At 33.5% G+C, this 21,460-nt stretch overlaps 1 protein-coding gene across 9 annotated transcripts in view; it reads right to left on the reverse strand.

Annotated features, from left to right (window-relative positions):
* Positions 1–21,460, reverse strand: part of VPS13B (vacuolar protein sorting 13 homolog B) — an 859,202-nt gene that overhangs the window by 443,520 nt on the left and 394,222 nt on the right. For all 9 annotated transcript variants that reach the window (XR_007728201.1, XM_050801187.1, XM_050801183.1 and 6 more), the window contains 2 exons: positions 12,712–12,839; positions 2,014–2,248 (listed from right to left, as the gene is read on the reverse strand). Coding sequence is in view for 8 of the 9 variants with exons in the window: in XM_050801187.1 (XP_050657144.1) it covers positions 2,014–2,248; positions 12,712–12,839 (363 nt within the window). In the remaining variant the exon portion in view is untranslated. The remainder of the gene's footprint in view (positions 1–2,013; positions 2,249–12,711; positions 12,840–21,460) is intronic.

Genomic DNA, 21,460 nt, shown 5'->3' on the forward strand with positions numbered 1-21,460 from the left:
CGGGAAGGGGAACATCACACACTGGGGCCTATCACGGGGAGTGGGGATGGGGGAGGGATTGCATTGGGAGTTATACCTGATGTAAATGATGAGTTGTTGGGTGCTGACGAGTTGATGGATGCAGCACACCAACATGGCACAAGTATACATATGTAACAAACCTTCACATTATGCACATGAACTTAAAGTATAATAATAACAAAAAAAAGAAGAAGAAGAAGAAGAAAAAAAAAAAAACACTTTAATTTGTCCAGGCACAGTGGCTCACGCCTGTAATCCCAACACTTTGGGAGGTCAAGGTGGATCGGTGGATCACGAGGTCAGGAATTCGAGACCAGCCTGGTCAATATTGTGAAATCTGACTCTACTGAAAATACAAAAATTAGCCTGGTATGGCAGCAAGTGCCTGTATTCCCAGCTGCTTGGGAGGCTGAGGCAGGAGAATCGTTTGAACCTGGGAGGCAGAGGCTACAGTGAGCCAGAACTGTGCCACTGCACTCCAGCCTAGGCGACAGAGCAATACTCCATCTCAAAAAAAAACAAAAAACAAAAAACAAAAAATTAACACTTTAAATTAATTGTTCTCTCCAGTTTAAGAGGTTATTGTCTAGGATGGCTAGAACAAAAAAAAAAAGAAAAGAAAAGAAACAAAGCGGATAATAACAAATAGTGACAAAGATGTGAAAAAATTAGAACCTTTGTACATTAATGTGGTATTGTAAAATGGTGCAGACAGTTTGGATAACAGTCTAACAATTCCTGAAAAGCTCAAACATAGTTACTATACGACGCAACAATTTTACTCCTGGGCATATAGCTTAAAAAAATTAAAACAAATCCACACAAAAATCCTGTAAAAAAAAAGTTTATACCAGGATTTTTCATAAAAGTCAAAAAGTGAAAACAAACTCAACTGTCCATCGACTGATGAATGAATCAAGAAAATTTGGTATCTCCATAAGATAGAATACTATTCAGCCATAAAAACAATAAAGACTGCTACAACATAAATCAATCTTAAAAATATTACAGTAAATGAAAGAAACCAGTCACAAAAGATCATACACTCTAAAAATATTCCCTTTCACCTTAAAATTCTGTGACTGTATAATAACAGTATTCATATTATTAAGGACCAAAAATGTCTCTTACTGAAATCATGCTTTCTTTTAATAAATATAAGAAAAGTAGAATTTGACAGAAATTTCAGTATAGAGAAAAGGAGAGAGAAACCAACATCAAAGTAGAGGTCAAAAATTTCACAGGATATGTCTGCTTTTCAGTGACAGTATGTAGAAATTTCAATGGTATCAGGATTCATACACTTACATCCTAATAATATGAACAAGGTGTTGACCTGTTTAGTACTGTCAAAAATTTGAGCCTTGTTATTATAACATATATTCAGATTACTTACTTTATGACTCAAAATTTTTCCAGGTTCACATTTTGTTTGAAATGAACATGCCAAAGTTCAAAAGCTTATGAATTCATAACTGAAAACACGGCAATATGAGAAATCAAATATATATATATTGGAGAAAGGATCATGACTCTAATCATCATATAATTACTTTGTATAAACAAATGAGAAATCTAAAAATGCATTACGCTTGCTAAATACTATATTCACGCAGTTATTTTTATATATAATACATTCATTCATAAATCAAGTAGCTTAAATTAGATCAGTCTACTTATCATTCTTAGTTTAGCCTAATGTTAATATCCAAAACCAACTTTCTTCCCAAGTTAATTCTTCCTATGTTTGTATTTTAGTGATTATATTATATTGTATATGATCTTTTATATATAACATATATGTGAATATGTGACTAAGATTAAAATATATGGATGGCAATAAATGGCATCACTTAGTTCATTTACTTTGGTCAGGAAAATCTTTCAATGAGAAGACTGATTTGCTTATACACTGAAACATTTAAAAACACCAACAAATCTAAAAATGTCCATATAAAATATTAACCATAGGAAAAAAATTTTTAAATATACCTTCTTCGAGGATGGGTCGTGGGATAACAAATGGAATCTCCTGAAGAGGTTCCATGTACTTGTGCCCAGCACTAATAATCTTTATTTGAGGCAAACAGAGGACAAGTGTTCCTGGCATACTGGTTTGTCCATGGTACCAACTTCTCACTGTTCCAGGAATGTCACCAGATATAATTGTACTTGGGGAAGGCAGGCTATCATTTGGAATAAACACACAACAAGATTGTACTTCAAGCTAGAAAAGAAAAGCAGAATTAAAATATTTGGATCAGACTAAATATACCTTCAAACACCTAATATCTTCACCAGAATAAACAACCAAAAAAGTAAACGTTCCATATTTATGACTTATTTGATGACTTATCTTTATGACTTATTTTCACTAATGAACATAAAAAATACTTGAAAAGGTACTGTTTACTCTTGTTATACACTCGATACAAAATGCCCAGTGACAAGAGATGATCTGCCCTTCCACATAGTCTTTTCCAAGACACAAGACTGAGTTAGAAAATGTGCTGGCCAAAGAAGATCAGAAATCCCTCCTTCTTTTGCAGTTTATTAGAAAATTTTGTTAACACCAGATAAGGCCTAGAACTACCTAGCAATTTATTGCTGTTACTTTTTTTAAAAAGGGCTATTTTTATGTGAATTTAGTTCTTCCATTTTTACTTCACAGACTAGAATATAAGAAAAAAATGTTTAAAACATTCAATTTATAATACTAGACAAACATTAAAAAACATGTTTATATCACATACTTTCACTTTTTATATACAATGATTCAAGTATACATACATATATCAGATTTATTATACATAAACAAATACACGGTAATAGGAGAAATCAGAAGACTTAAAAATCAGAGCAATATTTATTGTTTTTTTCATTCTTCAAATTACCTAAATTATAATTTCATGTATTATCTTAAAGCTCTCCTATCTCCAGTAGAGTTACATTAAGTTGCCAGGACCTTAAAGATTAAGATAAAGAGACAAAGTAAGCCCAACCCCAAAACTGAATTCATCATGACTTCTTAATTCAGAAGCAATGTAGATTAAAGTCTATTAGTCTTAGCGGTGCTTATAAAGTAGTACTGTGTGTCTCATTATCCAATTGCTGCAACAGCCTACAATGTTTAAGTTATTGAGAAAATACAAACTATGACTGGTTGATTTCCTACAAAATATTTCACACAAAAAGATGTTATCTGGAGGTGTAATACAAAATATTTTTTTTTAATTCATAAATTCTTGGATATTCAAAGAAACTATATTAGCAAAAAGACTACATTTTTAAAAGATAACAGCAATATCTCTTCTCTTAGGCCTAATATACTACTCTGGTGAGAGCATGATGATATGTAGCAGGTTTGGAATTCCTTGATACGATAAATAATTTGCCAACCTATAAATAAACAAACCTGTTCGTCTTTGCTTCACATTTTGGGGCGTGGACAAACTGATGGATTCAGTGACGAAAAATACAGATAAAATTTTGCAAAAATAAGTGCATTGGTTCATGAAGCATGACCTCATTTTAGTTCTAAAATCTTATCCTGCAGATTAGATAAAGTACATATGTGTTAATATATGTACTTAAGATCAGAATGTAGTTTATTTATTCTGAAATAGAAGTCTACATTGTCTCAGGTAACTTACAATTATGCTTTAAAATATTTAACATAATTCACTAGTAATTTTCAGTTGCACAATTTAAAATGGCACATTAAAAGCATAGCCTTTATTAATTCAGGTTAAAAGGTCAAAATATGAAGTGTCAGTATTTAACACTTCATGTAGGTATTGATATTACAGTGAAAAATGCTTTCAATAATGTGAGGTAATTAGTTTAGTATGCTACCATACACATCCACATGCATACAAATCCTTAGGAACAAATTGAAATCATGCCAAAATTTCCAAAATCATAAAACATAAAATTTCACTAATTTAAAAATCAATTATTTCATCAAGTGTAAACAATGTGAGCAATGCAAACAGAATCAACACTAGAGTAGCATCAGATATACAACTCTAAAATAAACTTTCTAAAATATATTTTGTGAGAATTCCTTTAATGATAAGAATATAATTAAAATTACTCAAAATTATTACGATGTTATATCTATTACATATACTAAAGCTATCATATAAATCTTTTTACACTTTTAAAATAACTGTTAAACTGTATGTATAAAATTGTGGTTTTAATGTAAAATGTTGAGTGATTTATATTACTGAATATAAATCTGCAGCAGTAAATTCTGAATTAATGTAAGGATCCGACAATCCAAGGGAAAGAAAATGAAGTAATCTGCCAGTAAGAAGTCCTCAAGCTGGGGGTCAGATCATGTTCATGGAAACCATCTGGTTGGGACCCTCTGAGCCACACCAAACACAAATGATCTTTTAAAAAAATATCCTATTCATGAATGCATCACAGCTGCACTGAGTGTTACTTCATTTTTCCATGGCAACATCCTTTCTGTTTCAAAGATCTTGTTTCAGTTTTGGTAGCAACGTGTTCTTTTGCCAATACTGAACACATTCATGTGCTAAAGTGAAGGGATTATTACAAATTCTTGAAGTGGAACCACCTCTATTTTGATTCCTACTGGGTCAAAGGCTACATATCTAAGTATCATATACTGAAGATAAACCAATAAAGTAAAAATTATTTGTTATTCTTATTTTAATAAATGAAATGATTGCAATGCATTATTTTCCCTGATGTTTCTAGTTTATGTGCTATTTTAAAGATACATGCCTTTGTAAGTTCTTAACTCTATATGTGAGTTTCAGAAACTTAGATTTTTCTCTTTTATGTGCTCTATAACCGTGATCCCAATTCAGTTAAAAAGAAGAGACTAAGATAGGTTTGATTTACCCATTAATCTGAAAATCTTAATTAGCTACTGCCCATCATATAAAGCACTTTATAGATAAATGCTTTGAAATGTTGTGCCACAATTTCTTCCCTATTCAATAACATTACTGTTTCCTATTCCCAAATAATATACTTATTTTTATTTACAAGTTGAAAATGTAATGATAATTATATTTTGCATAATTTCTACAGTACCAAATATTCTCTATATAAATGTATGTTACTCTTCAGGAAAGAGTTTCAAATAAAAAACAAAAATAAAGGAACATTGTATGGTGCATTTCATTTACTTTTTCTCTCCTTTATTCATGTACTCTCTAATATCTATCATGAACTGACCTGGAAGTCAGGAATACAGAGACAAAAGACATAGTCCCAGCTCTAAAAAAGCTTAAACAAGATCACTTTCAAGTATTAATATCCTTACGGAATTCTCACTAGAACATAAGCTTAATGAAGTCAAACATTTGCTTATTTTGAACACTATATAGTTTCTGTACATTGTACAGTGGTGCATGTACTATGTACTCAATAAATAATTGTTAAACAAGTAGAAACAATTAAACAATTATTTTCATCACATGTGGTAATGAAAATAACTGCTTCATGCATGTTGTTCACCATTTCATTCCAGAGGCAACCTCTAAGGTGATTAATAAAACTGATCTGTTAACAAGATGATTCAACACAGCTGTAGGATCTTCGATAAGCTATTTAATCTCTCCGTGACTTCAGTTTCCTCATCTGTAAATGGGGGAACTCATAGCATTGATACATATATTCAATACAGTGTTACCTAAACATTTGCTAAAGAAATAAAGTCAACAAACAACACCAAGACTCTCCTATATGTGAGATCTCATATATTATTAGCCTTCATAGATTTACAAAAGCTGTTCACAGTGCATTTATTTTCAAATACTGTTGCTTATGGTTTAACTGTCTATGTATACAGAGACCACTAAAATAAGTATTATTCTATTTGCACTATAGCAAATACATAAACTATAACCCAAATCACAGTTTTCCTATTTGATAAATTTTCAGTGCATCATGAAAATATTTTGGATATCATCATATGTAGTAGAAATTTAAATACAACCAATTTGGGGCCATAGATTAAAACCCTACAGTTGGTTGTCTTGGTTGTCATCCTTTCCAGAGTAAGTGTTATAAATCTTCACACTTTTTCCATAAAAATCTCGTCAAGGGAAGACATTAAAAATTCCCAGATTTGAATTCCAGACTTCCTCCTAACAAACTGCCATGCAATGGCTGTCACTTGTTCAATGCCTATAAATAAGAATGTGGGCCTGTGTGCAAAATTTGTAAGGATTAAATATAAAATCTTACTTTTATAATTAGCATGATTGATAGTTGATCTCTCTGGCCTAAAATGTCTACTCCTATTTAATTCTGAAAATAAAGGCCAAGGAGTTCACTGGATATCAGGACATCAAGCAGTATGATTTTTTTCATCACTAGTCATGCTCTAGATGTAACTTCCTAGAAGAAAGAATTCAACTGGCCCAGCTTAACTACCTTATGCTGCTTGAGACACCTTGCCTGACATTCTCATCAAAATAACACAGAATGTGGGAAGTAGATCCCTAAAGGAATAACAGAGCATTATTACCAAAAGAAAGAGACCAGAATGCTTGGTACTGAAATTAAAAATGCCATTAAACTCAGAAGACTTCAGTCCATTCAGAAGACCTCAGAGAGTATAAAAAAAAAAAAGAAAGAAAAAGAAAAGAAAAGAAAATGCTAGTAAATGTCAAAGGACAGCAAGATGAACTTTGATGTAAATGACAAAAAAAAAAAAAAAAAAGCTAAGTCTGGCAATAAGCAGAGAAATATTTTCCTAGAAAGGAGTAAATTCTAGCCAGCACATTTCTATTTTATCAACTATATACTATTGCCAATTATGTGCTTCTAGAATAAAAACATAGCTTTAATAGAATCTTTGTTAATGAGCAGGTACAGAAAACTTGGAAAGAACAGGTGAACTTATGCTAATCTATTGTTAAAAGGCTCGCAAAGTTCATATATTTTTGTTTTTTTAATTTTTATTTTTGAGACAGAGTCTCACTCTGTCACCCAGGCTGGACTGCAGTGGCACAATCTCAGCTCCCTGTAACCTCCACCTCCCGGGTTCACGCTGTTCTCCTGCCTCAGCCTCCAGGGTAGCTGGGACTACGGGTAGGCACCACTATGCCCAGCTAATTTTTGTTTTTTAGTAGAGACAGGCTTTCACCATGTTAGCCATGCTGGTCTTGAACTCCTAACTTCAAGTCGTCTGCCTGCATAGGTCTTTCAAAGTGCAGGGATTACAGGTGTGAGCCACCATGCCCGGCCCCAAAGTTCATATATATTTATTTTTAAAAAGACTGTCCAAGACTACATGGAGTATCCATTATAATTAAGTATGGAAACTCCTTCTTCCAAACTGAAAATCAAATAGGTTACAGCAAATATTGTTAATTATTTTATGTAACATACATGTTTCTATTCTAAGCAAAAAAGAACATGGGTTTAGCAAATATCAACTTTGGCTCCAACATCAACTTTGCAGAAATTCTGGTTCCAATCATAATTACTTGCTTAAACTTCCACTAAAAGAATAATCCTTCGAAACCTTTAAGTTATGATGTCCTGTTTTATCTGATGACAACTTGCAGGGTTTTCTGTTTTATATTTTGGCTCATAAGACATCTTAAAAAATGGACAATGCTTTTAAAAATAAAACTCAGATTTTCAGAGTCTAAATTGTAATCATTTAATGAGAATCTAATTTTATCTTTAAAAATGTTCACAATACATTAACATCTGGAAATGTTTAAATATATAGTATGTTTAACACAGGGCCAGGACTAGGGTGAGGCAAGCCAAGTACGTAGGTCATATTTAAGATAACCTATAAAAAGATGTATTATTTGGTACTGCAATGATTATGTTAACTGATATTCAATAAGCTTACTCAAATCAAGGAACCACAAAATAAACCATATAGTTTATTCCAAATAGTAAGGAAGGTAAATTTTATGTTATATGTGTTTTACCATAATTAGAGATAAAAAAGGAAAAATGAGGAAAATCACTATAATAACTTACAATTAATTCAAAGTGATAGATAAAATTAAGTTTGTTGATGGTAATGAAGCTAATAAAGGTACTGCATCATTATAAAATAAGCAAAAGAATCATACAATAATGTTAGAGTTGGAAGTAACCTTAACCATTATTTAATTTATCCATTTTATACTGCAAATAAGCAAGTAAAGCATATAGTTAACATCTAGAATTTGACATCGCTGACCACTATCTCCTCAACATTCTATGCATTTTTTGCTTTCATGAACTCTCTGGTTTCTCCTCCTCCATTTCTGATCACTAACATAATTTCCTTCAAGGACATTCTCTCTTCTACTAACAACTTTTTAAATGGTATTCCCTTGGCCCATTGCTCTTCAACTTTACATACTTTCTTGAATGACCCATTCTTCTGGTTTGAAAACCATCTGCAGATAACTCCTAAAATTATATCTCTTCTCTTAATCTGTTTTCTTAAACTCCAGATATAAATATCTAATACATACCTGGATGTCTCACATACATTTCAAATACATGTGTAAATTCAAAATCCGTATGTGCCCCTAATCTGGAAAAGCTGCTTCATTTAATAGTATCACTACCACCCAAACACCAAAACTAGAATCTAGAAGATCTCTTAGACTGTGTTCCCTTATTCCCCAAATCAATTAATTACTAAGTCCTGCTGATTCTATCTTAAGACTCTCAGGAATCACTCTCCACTTGGCTTATTGCCTAGTGGTTTGAAACCTTTGTGTTATATATTTCAATAATTTTTTGGTTATTTCAGGCAGTGAAATAAATCTGGTTTCTGTTATTTAATCCCAGCCAGAGAAGGACATTCTCTAGTATATCCTACGCTGTAGAATATTGATGTACCTAGTTGTTTATAGATAGTGTAAAGATTTCTGATATTACTTGGAATCTTAAATTGGAGTATTTTCCTAGAGCTGTCAAAGAATCATGTAACCCAATACTATCTTTCATGTTCCCTATTATAGAACTACTCAGAGTGATATCAATAAAAAGATAATTATACCACATTATTCAATTATTAATAAAAAGATAAGAGGGAATGAGGATTTTTTAATATAACCAGTTCTATTATCATGAAATAACATTTAGATCTATAGTAAACTTTAAACAACTAAATATTATTGGTAGCTATCATATTCTAAACCACACAGTGGTATCAACTAGATCTTCCACAAAGCAATAAATACTTACCTAGGATAACATCCAAATTCATCACAAACCAGGAAGTACATGCCCGAGGCATCCTTTCAATAAGTAACATTCCTCTTGACATTCCCATTTCTCTTCTTTCATCATTAAGTTTTCTAAGAGTCTCCCTACAGGATACTCCATACCATGGCACTTAGCCTTTTCCCAGCTAGACCATGACAACAATTATGTCTCTTTTGCTTTCTCAGCATATAGCCCAACATGTAACAAAAATTAAGAGATGGATGTTACCACTGTACAAAGCGCATCTCGAAGGGAGAAGGACAGGTAAGTCAACGCAAGGAGTTATTAGGATATTCATTAAAATGACTCATGATGGCTGAAATTGGTGAAATATAGCTGATGTCCCTAAAAAAGTCATAATTCTGCAAGCTAAGAGTTAATTACACAAGAACAACAATCCACACTTTCTTCCTCTCATTCTTCTCTTAACTTTCTTATAAGCAGCATGCTCAGAAAAGAAACGCTATAAAGGAATGCTAAAATCAAGATTATGAGCTCTTATATTAAATAGTATTTTTATGCACTAGAGATGTTTTTGGATGAATTCTAAAAGGTTTTTATGGCAGGTATGTATTTCTTATAGTGATTAATCAGACACTATAGCTATGCATAATGTGTCTATATCTGTCTATATTCATTTTCTATGCTATATAAGAAATCACCACAAATGTAACAGCCTAAAACAAGAGACATTTGTTGCAGTTTCTGTGGGTCAATAATCTGGGTAAGGCTTAGCTAAATACTTGAATTACTGACTCAAAAAGCTGCAATAAAAGTGTTGACCATCTGTGTTTTCATCCAGAGGCTCACCTGGGAAAGCATACACTTCCAAACTCACTCTACTTGCTCACAGAGACAATTTCCTCACATCTGCAGGACTAAGGGCTGGCTGGAGTGTAGGACAGATTAGAGACTTCATAAATATTTTCTGAATAAATTACTGAAATTTCATTTAACTGCTGAATTTTGATCTTAATCAAAGCTCCTTTACTTTGTTAAGTGCCACATATTTTTTAATGTTAAATTTAACTAGGGCCAAGTGCAGGGGCTCATGCCTGTAATCCCAGCATTTTGGGAGACCAAGGCAGGCAGATCACCTGAGGTCAGGGATTCGAGACCAGCCTGGCCAACATGGCAACTCTACTAAAAATACAATAAAAAATTAGCTGGGCATGGTGGCAGGCACCTGTAATTCCAGCTACTGGGGAGGCCGAGGCAGAAGAATTGCTTGAACCTGGGAGGCGAAAGTTGCAGTGAGTTGAGATCACACCACTGCGCTCCAGCTTGGGCGACAGAGTAAGATTCTGTCCAAAAACAAAAAACAAACAAACAAAAAGTTAACTGGAAAATAAAGAGGAAAGAAGCTAATAGCCAAAAGGCTAAAACACACTAAAGCTTTCTCCTTGAATTCTATTTTTTTGCAATATTCAGTTGTTTTCCAACATATTTATACTTTCGGATATACTTCATTACTTTCTGAAAAACCAAGATTCTATCTGTCATAATTTCCTTTCAGCCTAAATAACTTCTTTCAGAATATCTTGCAGTTAATTTCTATTGGAGAAAAGTTCTTCTGTCTTTATGTATTTATTGGCCAACATTTTTGATGAATACTTTGCTGACTAGAGAATTCTATGTTAATTCTATGTTATGTGCCGATTTTCCCCAGCACATAAAAGATGTTATTCTATTGTCTTCTGGCCTCCATTGTTTCTAATAAGATGTAAGGAGTCATTTTTAATGTTTTTAATCTGTATATAACATGCCTTTATTGTCTACCCACTTCTTAAATTTTCTCAAAAGGACAGTAACCAAAATGGGTGTGCTGGCAAACCTGGGACACCTGAAGCTTAATTCTACTGAGGACACATTGACAGACAAGGAATGCTACAGAATCATTTCCCATGGTAGGTGAAGATAATCCCAAGGGTGTTATCTCCATCAGTTCTTATCTGCCTGCTGAAGGGCAGGGCAGCCTTCAGCTGCTTTAGAGAAAAGCTACAGCTACAGGAGAGAAAGACGAAATAGAAAAAGAAAACACAGGTGTTATTGAGTACCCAAATGTTTCCTGATTCTTCTAGGGTTAGCTTAATTGACACATATGTTCATGAAGCAGGATCATCATCAATATAGTCAAATTATTTTAAGTACAATCATTTAATGAATGTCTCTCCTTGCCAAACTATGATCTTCATGAGGACAGGACTGCATTAGTTTTCTTCAGTATGTTCTCTGAATACAGTATTGTAACTTTTGCAAAATGAATCAATAAACGAATAAATTTTATCAGTTGCTTTCATATACTTTATCACTCTATATTTTCCACCCTCTTCATGAAGAAGACATTATAATCTCTAACTTGTGGACACAGAAACAAGAAGAAACTCCCCAACATTACATTGCTAAGAAATACATATCTAGGTCTGCCTTACTTATAATTTCAGTCTCTTCCAGTCTAGTCTTCAGGTAAACAAGAATATTGATAAATAAAGATCTTCCCACTTTAAATAAAATAAAATAAAATGTTCTCCTTGAGTTTTCAGTAGTTTGACTGCTAGGTACTTAGCTATGTTCTCCTTTTTCTATATTCTTCATGGAGTTTTCTGAGATTCTTGGGTTTCAAAAAGTGAGTTGCTTGTCACTTTTTTGAATTTTAGCACCCTGCCATTATGGTAATGTCAATTTAAGACCTCAGATCTCTATGGGCTTAATACAGCTGTAATTTTATAGATGATATAACCTTGTTCTCATAGTAAGGTGGGAACAATTTTCTATTGCAACTTTTATATCTTAAGTCAAAGTGAAAGGCTTTGACTTAAGCCCTTGATATTACTATCTGCTACATATAAAATTATATAAGGATGCCTCTGGTATCACAGAGAAAAAATCCTATGCAAAAACTAAAATATATAACTGTTAGCTTATCAAATAAGCATCTAAATGTATATTTTCATCAGGTTAAACATGATCTTGAAGGAAAGTAATTCAGTAAGATAAAATCGTGCATTTTAAAGTAAAAATCAATAAGAAAATTTAATAACAATAAGGAAATAACTATTATAATTTTCGTATTTAACTTATAATTATGTATGAAAAGTAACTAGATAACCATTTCATGTTAATTTAATCACAACTCAGACTTTATCTCAGTACTGAGATAAGAATGGATCTATTAAGCACTTAAAATTGTGAAAATAATGCTTAAACAAAAAGTAGAATGAACTAAAATTTTTTAATTCAAGGAACATGTCAAAATGTTTATATTTTTATAACTATAAGGAAGATCATATGAGTTTCATAAAATTATTTTTAGGATAAGTGAAGTACACCAATTATTTTCAACTAAATTATGAAGATGAGATGGTATACATAATTGTTACATGTGAGAAAAATCTTACCAATATTAACAATGCTGGGAATTAAAAAGGATTATAGAAATTAGATCCATATTTCTAACTTTTATTTTACCTGTAGTGTGAGATGCTTCACTGCATTCCAAACTATTCCAATAAATTCCTTCATTCTTTCTTCAGGACTTCTACAGCTTTCAGATATATTCAACATGGCTTTAACAGGAACTGACAATGGGCGGGATTCTGAGTATGAGAACAGCTAATTATTTAATAGAAACATACCTTACAATTTCACAAAAACATACCAATTGTATTTTCAAGATTATTTCTTCTCTTGCTTAAAATTACAATTTTTATACGAGATTACGAATTGCCATTGTACATCATTTTCTCTTACAGAACTGATTTTTGCAAGTATTCAAAAATAAGCAGGCCTAATTTGTTACAAGTCAGGAGAGCACTCACTCTTGTCAGGGATTAGTGACTAGAAGGTAGACTTGTGAAGAGATAAATGTTCTATTTATTAATTACATGCATGTATTCACTTTCTAAGAATTCATTAAGCAGTAACTTAACAACTTGTCCAATTTTCAGTATAAAGGTAATACATCAATAAAATTTTTTCTTGGAAAAAAAAGAGAAATTCACCTAAAAAGCACTTGATTCATCCAAAATTGATAGAAAATTAGTCTTCCCATATGTAAATCTTCCTGATAACAAAAGCTTACCCATAAAAATCTCTCAATTTTAAAAAGTGACTTTTGGCCAGGCGCGTTGACTCATGCCTGTGAGTCCCCAACACTTTGGGAGGCCGAGTCAGGCAGATCATTTGATGTCAGGAGTTCCAGACAAGCCTGGCTAACATGGTGAAACCCCATCTCTACTAAAAACACAAAAATTAGTCAGGCATGGTGGCAGGCGCCTGTAATCGCAGCTACTCGGGAGCCTGAGGCAGGAGAATCACTGGAACCCAGGAGGCAGAGGTTGCTGCAATGAGGTGAGATTGCACCACTGCACTGCAGCCTGGGCAACAGAGCGACACATTGTCTCAAAAAAAAAAAAAAAAAGGGCGGGGGAGGGGGGGATTTTGATGATAACCAAAACAGGTATGTGATTACATAAAAGGAAGATTTCTTAATAAAATGAAATGTGATATTCCACTCTCTATATTATTTAAAATTTTGTTCATTCAAAGTAAAGAAATTGGAGGATTTCAACCATGTCTTCATAATGAAAGATTTCAGGAATTATTTTAAACAATTGAGTAATTTATAATAGTGTATTATAACTAAACAGATTCATTTAAAACTGAGCAGACACATTTATATAATACAGCTTAAGTTAATGCAAATACATAATTTATACATAGTATTTTAGGTACTTCTAAAGTAGAATAAAATAAATAAATCAGATCTAAATAAATTTTTATTAAATTAAATTACATCACCACTATGAGAATGTGGTGATATATGATTAGTTGCCATATCCACTCATACTTCCCTTCTCCCCCAACTTGGTTAATATATGAGCATTGATTCCATATTTAAAATACCTTAAGGGCATGAATAATGGACTTTTTCTTTCTCATAGTTATAATGTCATATATTATGATATGGTGAATATCAGCAATTTTAAATAATGTTTTTTAAAGCAAACAAGTTTGGGAGAGATCCATGCAGATCTCAGGGGGCAGAGCATTACAGTAGTCAGATGAAACAAAAACAACAAATGTCTGAAGTCAGAGGTATGTTTGGGATTTTCAAGCTAAGTATGGAGGCAAAGATGGCTTGAGCAGAGTGGGCAAGCGTGAGAAAAGTAGGAGATGAGGTTAGAGCTATATATAGGGACCAGGACATACAGGACTCATGTAGGTCATAGTAAGAAGATGGTTTTCACTTGAGGGAACTGGGACAGAGTAACGGATTCTCAATACAGTCACGGCATTGTTGAATATGTGTTTTGAAAGAACTTCTTTGGCTGCTATGCAAAAAATTTACTACATGGATCCAGTGTTGAAAAAGGAACACAGGTTGTAAGAGATAGCAGAAGCAAGGAGGTGGCAAGAAGTGGTGAACCGCTGTATCCGTTTCAAAGATACAGCCAATAAGACTTACTGATGGATTAGATGTATAGTAGGAGAGAAATCAAAGATGACTCAAAGTTACTGGGACTGAGAGACTGGAAGAATGGAGCTATAGGAAAAGTACATTTGAGAAGAAAGGAAACTTAGTTTGGGACGTCTTAAACTGAGATTTCCATTAGACATCCAAGTAAAGATATAAGGTGGCAAATAGATAAACGACTATAAAAAAATAGAAAAGATAAGAATAGATAATTTACAGAAAAAAATGTTATTTGGCTAGTAAACTTATTTTTAAAATGCTCAACATTGCTAACAAAGAAATAAAAATTAAGATATCAGATATCCTTTTCATCAGATATCCAACAATCAGACATACTTTTCATCTGTTACACTGGAAACATGTTAAAGAGTTAATTTGTATACCCACAAAATTTGTCACTGTTGAAGCCTCCTGTGAGAATGTTTTATATATGGGGAAAATAGGTATGCTCTATAGAACGGAATTGCAACAGAGGGCAATTTATATCTGTTACAAATTTAAACATGCTGGCCACGGTGGATGGTGCACATATATAATCCCAGCATTTTGGGAGGCTGAAGTATGTGGATCACTTGAGGTCAGGAGTTTGAGACCAACCTGGCTAACATGGTAAACCCCTTCTCTACTAAAAGTAAATAAATAAATAAATAAAATATAAATAAAAATTAGCGAGGTGCGGTGACACACACCTGTAATCCCAGCTACTCGGGTGGCTGAGGCAAGTGAATTGCTTAAGCCCAGGAGGTCAAGGCTGCAGTGAGCCAAGATCGCACCACTGCATTCCAGCCTGGGCAACAGAGTAAGGCTGTTTCAAAAGAAAAAAAAAATTTCAAGCATACTTGTTCTATAAAACAATCCCATTTCTAAGAATATGCTATGGAAATAGTAAAAGTTGTGAGGGTGCATGCACACAATTTATAAAAGATATTCAGTATCAGTGGTAATTTCTGTAGCAGCAAAAAAGAAAGAAAGGGAAGGAGAGAAGAAGAGAGGAAAGAAAATGCTAAACAATTTATCCATCCATCAAAAAAGAAACAGCTAATTTGGAAATATTTGCAATAAAGAGTAAAATTAAACCATTTAAAGATGAGATACAGTTACAGGTGTGAATAAGGCATATTTTTGGTATCTTACAAAGTGAAAAACCTCAAACATATGTGTGGTATCATCCAAATATGTTTTTAAACAGTATATTAAGTTTGAATACAAATTTGTCTTCCCACAAATAGAAAAAGTTATAGAAGACTAAAAAAGCAAGCCTGTGACAGAGTACTCTGAGGAGGGAAAAATGGAAATGATGATGGGTAAAGGAGTGGTAAGTATTTTAAGTATTTAACTCTTTATTATATATATTTCAGAATTAATTATTTTATAAAAGTGAATTACCTGTTCTATTTCTTTAAAACATATATATTAATTTACTTTGTACTTATTTGGACTTCTTTCTTTTCTTCTGTACGTTAGTAACTATTAGAAGAAGATGGTTACGTAATATTACTGTATATCTCTAGCAATCTAAATAATTGGCTTAAAATACAGACCAAATTTTAAAATTACTTGAAACCATGAATAATAAAGGTTTGCACAAAGGTCTCATGGTCAAAATTTTAAAACCTAGTGACGAAAAACATTAGTACTATATGAGCACTATTATTACATTTGAAAAGAAATCTATCTAATAAATGCTAATATTTCCAAGCAGTATGGGCACTATTAAACTACTGTCAAGCAATATTTCCAGTCATCACTAACCAAAACAGCTACATGTTTTTTGTAAATACTATATTCTCTGATACAATGCTAATGAAAAAATTAGAGACCTTGAAACCTACATGTGGCTTAAAAGTACTGTTCAAATAGCTATGAAAAACATAATCAGTTGAAAATTCTCATGGAATAACATGATCTGGTTATTCAAAGAGTAAAAGTACACTATTTTGGATATACGAGTTTTCAATTCATTATATTTCTAAAGGATAATAGAGAAGTTTGTAAAAAAGAAAAAACATTTTCTGCAGCTAGGTGTATTTTAAAGGCAAGACATGCCTACTCTATAAAACTCTGTCAAGCTTCATGCCCATCTATCTTATTTAATCAAAACTTCTATAGCACCTACTACATGCCAGGCACTGCTACAAGTGCTTTACAAATATTAACCTGTTTGTCCAGGCATGGTGGCTCACACCTGTAATCCCAGCACCTTGGGAGGCTGAGGCAGGCAGATTGTTTGAACCCAGGAGTTCAAGATCACCCTGGACAACATGGCAAAACCTTGTCTCTACCAAAACATATTACAAAACTTAGCTGGGCATGGTGGTGCACGTCTGTAGTCCCAGTTGCTCGGGAGGCTGAGGCAAGAGAATCTCTAGAACCTGGGAGGTGGAGGTTGCAGTAAGCTGAGTTAATGCCACTGCACTCCAGCCTGGGTGACAGAGTCTCAAAAAATAATAATAATGACAATCTGTTTAACCCTTGTAACAACCTGACAGAAAATACACTATTTTCAGACTCTTATGACCATTTTCAGATAGGGAAACTGATAACAAAGAGGTTAAGTAACTTATCCCAAGTCACCCAGCTGGTAAGTGGCAAAACAAGGTGGTAAATCTAAGCAGACTGGTTCCAGGGTCCATCCTTCTAACCACTATGTTATGCCACCTTTTATATTATTCAATCCCCATACAATGACTTCTAGTTCTATCAAATATATAAAAAACATATAATATTTCTACTATGGATCATGGACAATAAATAATTCAGAAAACATCAGATTTATTCATTCCCAATAAAGCTACATAAAGCCTAAATTTAACATGGCAATCTGATTTCAAACATATCTATTACACTTTTAGTTTTCTATAATAAATAAATAATTTTGAGACCCAAATTTCAGTGGTTAAAATAACATATCAACAATTACATCTTGGGGACGAACCATTCAACTTGGTACAATATAATTCCTTCATTTCTGTCCCATGGAAAAGGTACTACACTTGGAGTCAGTTTGTGTTTTAGTTGTGCCAAACGACACATGATTAAGGAAAATGAATTTAATCTAAATGTCACGTTCCTGACCTCTACCTTAGAACTAAAAGTATGTGTAGTATCAAGAATACTACTCAATTTAAATGTTGTAATGTATACAAAAACAGTTTATGAAAATATTATAAAGAATAAAGATATAAAACTAAACTAAACATGGATTATGTAAAGAACCTGAAGATAACTATATCTGAAACACAACTGCACTCCTTTTCTATCAAAATCAACTCATTGTTTTAGTTCTACCTTAAATGTCATTTCCTCTGAGAAATGGTAACTGATTTCCCAAAAAGATTTGGTTCTTCCTCTAGAGCCTGGCAGAATTCTGACATAATTCTGCAAAACATAACATTCTTCATGGTATAACTTTAAACATTTGAATGTGTGTCTCTCCAAAGGAGGAACTGAGCATAGTGATACGGTGCAGCAAGAAAGAGGAGTGGCTAATGGCTGGACATTGAAGACACATTCTTGTTATGTCCTCTCCTACTCTTACTTTTCCAGTAAGAAATAATCTTTATATACATATTTATTAACATGTCACCAATTAGATAGAATTCGATGAGAAATCAAAAAGGTAGAAATTCCAAGCCACAGCATTAAATTACTGTTTTGCATCTATATTTCAACAAATGATTTATACGAAAACATCTCTTTACCTACTTCAAGTTGAACTGGAACCTGATAAAACTTACTCAAAGTCAGTACATCAAAATCTCTGTTCTTATTTTGGAACACTGAATAATGATGTCAATAGTTAAATGGTAACTCTATATATCTTGTAATATGTATAAACCAATGGCACCAAATACTGACACTTGATATCAAATAGCTTATATTCTGAAGTTTACGATTCTCACAATAACCACAAAAGTCAAGATACATTTGTTCAGCTGTAATAATTCAGTTTTCATAGTGAGTGTTTCTTAGAATTAAGCACTTTCTGTTCTAGGTTTTCATCATCTACTAAGTAAAAGTCTGAAAGAAAGAAGTGCTTTCACTAAAGTAGGTTAGGTTTAGTACTTAGTCAATAAAGAAGGATGACTTTTAATAGGATACTTACTTTAAAATTTTCCCTTTAAACATAAAACTTGTAACCATCAACTTATGTTTATGGACTTTATGCAGTACAGCGCTGATACCAACAGAGTGTTCATTTTACTGAAAGGAGAATTCATGTCTCTTTTATCTATTTATTTCATGTAGCAGTAGTATAATGCCTTGCATGGTAAATACTCAATCAAAAAAATCAACTGATATCTTTTAAAACAGAGAACAAATCATATGTGTACCCTCTTAAAACCTCTTCTATTAGCATATTATTTGACATTCTGTATCACCTTTGTGTAAGGTACCTATTTATAATTTATGGTTTCATTTTTTTTCTTTTTATTTATTTATTTATTTATTATTATACTTTAAGTTCTAGGGTACATGTGCATAACGTGCAGGTTTGTTACATATGTATACTTGTGCCATGTTAGTGTGCTGCACCCACCAACTCGTCAGCACCCATCAACTCGTCATTTACATCAGGTATAACTCCCAGTGCAATCCCTCCCCCCTCCACCCTCCCCATGATAGGCCCCGGTGCGTAATGTTCCCCTTCCCCAGTCCAAGTGATCTCATTGTTCAGTTCCCACCTATGAGTGAGAACATGCGGTGTTTGGTTTTCTGTTCTTGTGATAGTTTGCTAAGAATGATGGTTTCCAGCTGCATCCATGTCCCTACAAAGGACACAAACTCATCCCTTTTTATGGCTGCATAGTATTCCATGGTGTATATGTGCCACATTTTCTTAATCCAGTCTGTCACTGATGGACATATGGGTTGATTCCAAGTCTTTGCTATTGTGAATAGTGCCGCAATAAACATACGTGTGCTGGGGGATGGCTGGGTCATATGGTACATCTAGTTCTAGATCTTTGAGGAATCGCCATACTGTTTTCCATAATGGTTGAACTAGTTTACAATCCCACCAACAGTGTAAAAGTGTTCCTATTTCTCCACATCCTCTCCAGCACCTGTTGTTTCCTGACTTTTTAATGATCGCCATTCTAACTGGTGTGAGATGGTATCGCATTGTGGTTTTGATCTGCATTTCTCTGATGGCCAGTGATGATGAGCATTTTTTCATGTGTCTGTTGGCTGTATGCATGTCTTCTTTTGAGAAATGTCTGTTCATATCCTTTGCCCACTTTTTGATGGGGTTGTTTTTTTCTTGTAAATTTGTTTCAGTTCTTTGTAGGTTCTGGATATTAGCCCTTTGTCAGATGAGTAGATTGCAAAAATGTTCTCCCATTCTGTAGGTTGCCTGTTCACTCTGATGGTAGTTTCTTTTGCTATGTAGAAGCTCTTTGGTTTAATTAGATCCCATTTGTCAATTTTGGCTTTTGCTGCCGTTGCTTTTGGTGTTTTAGACATGAAGTCTTTGCCCATGCCTATGTCCTGAATGGTACTACCTAGGTTTTCTTCTAGGATTTTTATGGTATTAGGTCTAACATTTAAGTCTCTAATCCATCTTGAATTAATTTTCGTATAAGGAGTAAGGAAAGGATCCAGTTTCAGCTTTCTACGTATGGCTTGCCAATTTTCCCAGCACCATTTATTAAATAGGGAATCTTTTCCCCATTTCTTGTTTCTCTCAGGTTTGTCAAAGATCAGATGGCTGTAGATGTGTGGTATTATTTCTGAGGACTCTGTTCTGTTCCATTGGTCTATATCTCTGTTTTGGTACCAGTACCATGCTGTTTTGGTTACTGTAGCCTTGTAGTATAGTTTGAAGTCGGGTATCGTGATGCCTCCAGCTTTGTTCTTTTGACTTAGGATTGTCTTGGAGATGTGGGCTCTTTTTTGGTTCCATATGAATTTTAAAGCAGTTTTTTCCAATTCTGTGAAGTAACTCATTGGTAGCTTGATGGGGATGGCACTGAATCTATAAATTACCTTGGGCAGTATGGCCATTTTCACGATATTGATTCTTCCTATCCATGAGCATGGTATGTTCTTCCATTTGTTTGTGTCCTCTTTCATTTCACTGAGCAGTGGTTTGTAGTTCTCCTTGAAGAGGTCCTTTACATCCCTTGTAAGTTGGATTCCTAGATATTTTATTCTCTTTGAAGTGATTGTGAATGGAAGTTCATTCATGATTTGGCTCTCTGTTTGTCTGTTACTGGTGTATAAGAATGCTTGTGATTTTTGCACATTAATTATGTATCCTGAGACTTTGCTGAAGTTGCTTATCAGCTTAAGGAGATTTTGGGCTGAGACAATGGGGTTTTCTAAATATACAATCGTGTCATCTGCAAAGAAGGACAATTTGATTTCTTCTTTTCCTAACTGAATTCTCTTGCCTGATTGCCCTAGCCAGAACTTCCAACACTATGCTGAATAGGAGTGGTGAGAGAGGGCATCCCTGTCTTGTGCCAGTTTTCAAAGGGAATTTTTCCAGTTTTTGCCCATTCAGTATGATATTGGCTGTGGGTTTGTCATAAATAGCTCTTATTATTTTGAGGTACGTTCCATCAATACCGAATTTATTGAGCGTTTTTAGCATGAAGGGCTGTTGAATTTTGTCAAAAGCCTTTTCTGCATCTATTGAGATAATCATGTGGTTCTTGTCTTTGGTTCTGTTTATATGCTGGATTATGTTTATTGATTTGCGAATGTTGAACCAGCCTTGCATCCCAGGGATGAAGC

The sequence above is a fragment of the Macaca thibetana genome, chromosome 8 (assembly GCF_024542745.1).
Source record: "Macaca thibetana thibetana isolate TM-01 chromosome 8, ASM2454274v1, whole genome shotgun sequence".
NCBI lineage: Eukaryota > Metazoa > Chordata > Mammalia > Primates > Cercopithecidae > Macaca > Macaca thibetana.